The sequence below is a fragment of the Lycium ferocissimum genome, chromosome 4, assembly GCF_029784015.1.
Source record: "Lycium ferocissimum isolate CSIRO_LF1 chromosome 4, AGI_CSIRO_Lferr_CH_V1, whole genome shotgun sequence".
Classification (NCBI taxonomy): Eukaryota; Viridiplantae; Streptophyta; class Magnoliopsida; order Solanales; family Solanaceae; genus Lycium; species Lycium ferocissimum.
In genome coordinates this window covers 11,760,912-11,768,540 of record NC_081345.1, presented here as the reverse complement: position 1 = coordinate 11,768,540, position 7,629 = coordinate 11,760,912, and the positions used below count along the sequence as shown (strand labels likewise).

Here is a 7,629-nt window from a genome sequence, read left to right as displayed (position 1 = left end):
TACTGTCACTCGTGATTATTTTAATTTTTATGATGAAGAGAAAAAAATTGATGATTGAGTTTAAGGAAACACAACAGAGAGTATGTCTTACTACTGATACTTAGACTTCCTTGCAAAGAATTAATTATTTGGCTATTACCGCTCACTGGATTGATAATAAGTGGAAATTGCATAAAAGGATTATCAACTTTTGTCCAGTTTCTAGTCATAGAAGTGAAGACATGGCAAAGGCTATTAGTAAGTGTTTGCAGGAGTGGGGGTTACAAAAGATTTTCACTGTTACAGTTGACAATGCTAGTTCAAATGACGTGACAGTGAAAGAGTTGTCTAAGTAATTAACTAAATGGGGGACCAATCTTATGACTGGTACTCACCTTCACGTGAGGTGTATGGCTCATATTATAAATCTTATTGTTCAAGATGGTATAAAAGAATCAATTGAGTCTATTGAAAGAGTTAGGCAAATAGTGAGATACATTAGGCCATCTTATGCTAGGTGAGGGAAGTTTCATGAATGTTGTGAAGAGGTAAGTCTTGTTAAGAAATATTTATGCTTAGATGTTCCCACAAGGTGGAATTCCACCTACTTGATGTTGAACAGAGCTATTGAATATGAGGGTGCAATTTCAGATTATGCGGATCGTGATATTAGCTTGTCACATCATCTTGAGTTTGTTGATACTATCGATGGAAGTTCTGTAGGTACACTTTTGAATAGTGATTGGGAAAGTGTAAAAAGAATTGCGAAATTTCTTGAACTATTTTTCAAGCTTACTGAGAAGGTTTCTAGATCACTTTATGTTACATCTAATTTTCATTTTCTTGAAATTTGTCAAGTTGTTGTTTACTTGACAAAATTGACATCACATGAAGATACTGTTTTGGGTGAAATGGCAAAGAAGATGAAGCAAAACTTTGATAAATGAATAAGATGATTTTTATATTATGTGTTTTGGATCCTCGCTACAAATTTAATTCTCTTAGTTTTGGACTTAAGAAGATGTTTGGGAACAAAGGGCCAGATATAGAAAAAGATGTGCTAAAGTACATGACTTCATTGTTTAATGAGTATGTGAAGAGTGATTCAAAAGATAAAGGTAGTCAACTTTCTTCAATAGAAGTGGCAACTTCCAGTTCAAGGCTCGAACCTATAGGGGAATTTGGTGACTTCTATAAGGAATTATTTAGACATACATCTGGAAGTGGAGGTGCAGATTCTAAGTCAGAGTTAGAAAAATATCTTGCAGAAGATATTAAAATTGGAAGACAAGATTTTAAAATATTGCTTTGGTGGGAAGTTAACTCACCTAGATTCCCCATTCTTTCTGAGATGGCTCGAGATGTGTTAGTCATTCCTATTTCAAGTGTGGCGTCCAAATGTGCTTTTAGTACTGGAGGGCGCGTTCTTGATTCGTTTAGGAGTTCATTAACTCGTAAATTGGTACAAGCTCTAGTGTGCCTTCAAGATTGGATTTGAAGTGAACCAACGCTCATAAGTATTGAGGAAGATTTAGATTCCCTCGAGCAACTTGAAAAAAGTAAAAAAAAAAGAACCTTGTATTTATGTAAAATTATAAATTATTTATTTAATATTGTTGTTGATTGACTTGTTAATATAATTCTCTTTAGATATGGTCAATCTTGGAAAAGAACCTTCCGTTGATGACATGTAGAATCGTAGATTGTTAAGACGTGAAACTTTGGTAAGTTAATTAGTCAACTCCTAGCTGGAATATTACATTTGCTGATTCCAAATACTCTCTTCCTTTTTGTTTTCACTTTGTGATATTTCTTGTAGTTCCCTTTTTCTTTAGGAAGAGAATATTTTACTTTTTTTTTTTAATCTTTCTAGTGTTGTAGACATTAAGTCATCAATTGATAAGTTCTCTATTTCTATGTTAATTAGGTTTAACCATGCCTCGACGTCGTGGTCCTAAAGATCGTCACCTATTTGGGATCACTATGAAAAGCTTGAAGAAAATGATGATGGATGGTGCACCATAAAGTGCATTGATTGTGGCCGTGTTGTTCGTTACCATTCAAAGCATCTTTGGAGCTTCCTTCTTAAGGTCTCATGTTAAACGTTGTTTGGATCGCTTGGAGCAGAAGCATAACACTATAAGGATTGAGTAATTTTTGCTTTGTTAACTTGACTAGAACTATTAGTACTATGTTTGGACTTAATTTTCAGGTTCTTTGACAGTTTGTCTGTTGTTTTGGGTTATCTGAAATTCTGGTGGTGCTAGACAAGTTATTGCTAACTACAACACCACTTGCATTAGCTACTTTCAGTCTTGAAAATATTAATATGGATTCTTTTGGTAACTTAGCTTTTATCTTGTGCTAATATGTTTTCAAATGTTGATGGTAGCCTAGCCTCATTCAACTGTTTACTTATGCATTCTTTGGATTTTTAGTCTTTGTCATGTTGCATTTTTATGAGATTAAATGGAAGGAGAAATTGACTACCTGTTTCCTTTTAAAATGTCATAAGCTAGTTCATTCATGGAGTTGAAGAGAGCAAGAAAGCAGATTTACATGTTTTCAGGTAGTTGCTCTATGTGGTGATGTGGTGCTGTGATCAGTTTTTTGTGCACTAGTAAGCTAATGCAAGTGATGTTGTTATGTTGTTGTTGTACAAAGTGGTCAAGCCATTTTTTTGTTGTGTGAAATCTTAACGGTTAAACTGATAACTGAACTGATAACAAACAACAATCGATTAACTGATAAACCATTAACCGATATCTTAACGGTTTAAGATGTCTACAAACCGATAACCAATAAGTTAAACCGATAATTTTGAAACCGGAACTGTACCGACCGATATGCAGCCCTACTTGTATGGTGTGCATTGTGAGGTGTTTACCATTATAAGTCTCCAGCATATTTTCACTCAAAAGGATCTTAATTTGAGGCAACGAAGGTGGTTAGAGATGCTCAAGGACAATGATATGACGATTCTTTATTATCCGGGCTACGCCAGTATAGTTGCGGATGCCTTGAGTCGTAAGGTGGTGAGTATGGATAGCCTAGCATGTTTACATGTTGGAGAGTGGCCTTTAGCTATTGATGTTCAGGTTTTGGCTAACAACATGGTTAGGCTTGATATTTCGAAACCTGACAAGGTTCTAGCTTGTGTGGAGGCGTGGTCTTCCTTATTAGAGCAGATTAGAGCCCAGCAGTTTGATGATGCAAAGTTGTGCAAAGTTTGAGATAGTTCCTCAGGTTGGTGACTTGACTAGATTGATTGGAGGAGGCTCACAGTTCAAGGTATTCTATTCATCAGGGTGCTACAAAGATGTATCATGATTTGAAGCAACTTTATTGGTAGTGTAGTATGAAGAGAGACATCTAAGTGTTTGAATTGTCAACAGGTGAAGTATGAACACCAAAAGCCGGGTGGAGTTACTCAGAGGATGCCTATACTTGAGTGGAAATGGGAGAGAATTGCTATGGACTTTGTGGTAGGGTTACCACGGACTTTGGGGAAATTTGATGCTATTTGGGTTATTGTGGAATGTTTGACTAAGTCGGCTCATTTCGTACCAGTTCAGACTACTTATAATTCAGAGAAGTTAGCCAAGATCTACATCTGAAAGATAGTACATTTGCATGGTTTACCCATTTCTATCGTATCGGATCGAGGTACTCAATTTATGTCTCATTTCTGGCGGACATTGCAGAAAGGGTTGGGTACTCGGGTGGAGGTTAGTATAACATTTCACCCACAGACCGATGGTCAGTACGAGTGGACTATCCAGGTCCTTGAGGATATGTTGCAGGCTTGTGTGATCTATTTTGATAGTTAGTAGGATCAATTCTTGCCTTTAGCGGAGTTTCCTTACAACAACAGTTACCATTCTAGCATTTAGATGGCACCATTTGAGGAATCATATGGTAGGAGATGTCGATCTCTAGTTGGTTGGTTTGATGATTTTGAGGTTAGGCCTTGGGGTACAGACTTGCTTCGTGATTCTTTAGACAAGGTCAAGTTGATTCAAGAGAGGCTTCTTACAAATCAGAGTAGCGTAACATTTATGCGGACTGAAAGGTTCTAGACTTAGAGGTCATAGTTGGTTGGTATTACTGAAGGTTTCACCCATGAAGGGTGTGATGAGGTTTAGGAAGAAGGGCAAGTTAAGCCCTAGGTATATTGGTTTGTTTGAGATTGTTTGACGCATTGGTGAGGTAGCCTATGAGTTGGCTTTGCATCCAGGTTTGTCAGGTGTTCACTCTGTGTCTCATATTTCCATGCTCAAAAAGTATCATTCAATGGTTCTCATGTGATTCAGTGGGCGGTGTTGCTTGATCAGAATTTGACTTTTACGGAGGAGCCAGTTGCTATTCTTAATAGATAGATCCGGAAATTGAGGTCGGAAATTGAGGTCTAAGAAGATTGCTTTAGGAAAATTTCAATGGAGACACCGTCCAGTTGAGGAGACAATCTGGGAGACCGAGTCAGATATGCGGATGAGATATCCCCAACTTTTCAGTGATTCATCTATTTCCTTTTTCTTTCATGTTCGAGGATGAACATGTGTTTAAGTGGTTGATGATGTAACGACCCTTCAGGTCGTTCTACTAATTTTGACTATTTTTCTGCTTTTGACCTTTCCTGTAGCTTCGTTAGAGTATATTTTGACTTGTGGGGATGGGTGGCACAATTCCCGAGGCAATCAGTTGTGTTTTGGGTGAGAAAATGGAAATTTTGGAATTTCATAAGTGTTGGGTTGACCAAAGTCAACATCGGGGGTAAACACGTCTTTTTGGGAATTTCATCGATCCCATTAGGTCCGGAATGTCGATTATAACTTGGTAGAGTGTTTGGTTCGGTTTTTTAGGGTCTAGGGGGTATTTTCTTCTTTTGGTTGGAAAGTTAGTTTTAAGGCGTTTGGGGTTGACCGGGTCAAGACGACCCCATTTGGAAATTTTGAGTGCACGGGTGAGTTCGTAGCATGTTTTTATGTTAAGATGCATATTTGGTTTGTATCCGAGAGGTTCCAAATGAGTCTCGAGTTTTCGGGGTGAAATAGTGAAAAACCAGATTTTTCTGGTTTCTTTCTACGCGTTCGCGAGCTCTGGTGGACCCAGAAGGGTCGTGTTCGTGAGAGCTATCTCGCGTTCGCGTAAATCAATTGGGGTTTGGGCTAGGTTTACCAACCATCGCATTCGCGATGGTCCGGCGTGTTCGCAAAGCATTGGGCCGAGTCAGCTTTGGCATTCACGAGGCTGTGTTGCGTTCGCGAAGTGTAAATCACACCTGGGCAGATTTTAAAATACAAATTGTGAATTGACTCCTCATTCTCATATTTTTCATTTGGAAGCTCGGTTTTGGGAGATATTGGGAGATTTTGCAAGGTTCAACTATTGGGTAAGATTCTAACCTTTCTTTTATGATTATTCCATGGATTAGTGAGGTTTTTCATGGTAGGATTCTTAAATTGGGAGTAACAAATTGTGGTTTTGAACCCTAGGCTTGAATTTAAAGATTCTTCTTGTAAGCATAAACTTGTGGATAGACTTGGTTAATTTTTGGTATATAGACTCTTTAAGTTATGAGTAGACTAATATTGGACGGAATTTTCTATTTTCCCTTCGTGGTTCGCAATCACTTTTTGGGTTTAGATTTAACGCATGCTAATATTGGTACTGTTGGGTTCATATGACATCGTAGAGTAATAATTTAGCCATGTTGACCCTTATTTATCAATAACATTACGAATTTGACCTTTGGGATTTAGAATGGTGTTTTGGATTGACTTTCTAGAATCAAATATTTTATAAGGTAATATGGTCATCATTTGTCTCATATTCTTACGCTTAATTTGTGTTTGAGCAGATTGAGATCGTTCGGAGGCGATACGAAAGGGCTAGGCGGCTTTGTGATTTCAAACTTTAATTTCTAGGCAAGTTGAGATATTGTGCCTTATTTAGAGCGTCATGGTTGGTCTAAACAAATTAATTAAGAGGGTGTAATGGGGCTGTTAAGGGGGTCCTAATGCTCATGAGGTGACGAACACTTGTATCGGGTACCGGTGACATGTTATGGGTACTTGTGCAATTTAAATTGTATAGTTGGTCTGAATGTCATACTTTGGGCACTAGGCAGTAGATAGTACGATTCCATGGATTTGTGAGTGGGGTCTAAAGCCCGTATTTTATGTCTCTTGATTGTGTGTCTATCTTGTCGGATATTTGTGTCATTCATCACTCCTATATACTTGTCGAAAGGTGGAAAAGAAGCTAAAACTATGGTATTATGGTGTATTTGGCTAAAGGTGGAACCTTTAGGGGTTATAATGATTAAAGATAGAATCTTTACTGTATGCATTAGCTTCTTGTTTTTTGCATGTCATATTCATGCTTCATATGATACCTCATGCTTTATACTTTGAGGGTACATATATGGGTCCGAAGGGTAATGATTCCGGACGGAGTGATGATGATTTTATGAGCCTGTGGGCCAGAGACATGTATTATGATCCTACGAGGCTAAGTTTTGAGTTATGGAGCCTACAAGGCTAAATCTTTGAGATTGGAAGCCTGTTAATGGCTAAGGAACCCGAAGGGAAATTATTTCGGGTGGTATATAAACCTCACGAGTCCTCCATGGGCCATTGTTCGCTAATTTCCGAATGTGTGTCTACTGGGTAATAGAAAGGCCTTGCATCTTATATCATTGCATATCATATGATTCTATGGGTTACGTTGGTTATGATGTTCTTGAGTTGTTTCCTGATTTACCTTAAAAGCTTACTTAGAAACTTGATGAACTTGGGGATTAGAAACTGAACTTAGGCTTATAACTTGAGGATTATTGTGATCATTTGGATTATTTTCACCGTGAAATGATAAGCAGTTAAGTGTGGAAGTACTAATCGAAGACCAGCCCTCGTCTCCGTTTATCTAGGGTCAATCGACGATGCTGCTGAGTACCCGTTGTTTTTGCACTCATGATACACTTGCTACACCCTTTTTGTGTGTAAATTCGGTTCCTGGTTCGAGTGGAGCACATGACCTTACTTTTAGTTGAGTTCTTTGTCTAGGAGGATCCGGGGTGAGCTACCAGTTGATTCATAGCACCGGATTCCCTTCCCTGTTTTACTTCTGTCTCCTTATTTCCAAGATAGTGTATTTAGTATTACTTATCAAACTTGTAATCATATTCTAGTTGTTCAAGTACTGTGACATCGTATTTTGGGATGGTTGTAGCTTTCTTTGGTTGACTTATGTTATTAAGGCTATATTAAGACTTAACCTGTTTGTTTGATCAACCCCGTATATTTAACTCTTTAATTCTTTAATTTGGGTTGTGGACGGCTTACTTAGTGGGAGTTAGTGCCCTGTCGTGACGGCCTAGGCGCCTTGAAAGAAGTTCTTTGGATAGAGCATATAGTTTGGTTCAAAATGCCTCTGCCGTTAATAGTTTGGTCCAACAGTGCCCCTGTTGTTACTTATTTGTGTCAAAAATGCAATTTTTCTAATAAACATATTATTTTTTTCTTTTTAAAGAACCCTTTTCTTATTTCTTTTCTTTTAAAATCTCTTTAACTAATTAAAAAGTGGGAAGTATTTTTTTCTCTTAATCTCGTTTTATTAATTAAAATAGAATAACCCATGTATAGGCCA

The 7,629-nt window shown here is 37.7% G+C and overlaps 1 protein-coding gene across 1 annotated transcript; it reads left to right on the top strand.

Moving 5' to 3' along the window:
- Positions 1-1,000: 1,000 nt before the first annotated feature.
- Positions 1,001-1,477, top strand: LOC132053745 (zinc finger BED domain-containing protein RICESLEEPER 3-like). The gene has a single exon (XM_059445850.1). It carries the CDS (start codon positions 1,001-1,003, stop codon positions 1,475-1,477), a length of 477 nt encoding a protein of 158 aa, XP_059301833.1.
- Positions 1,478-7,629: the final 6,152 nt, after the last annotated feature.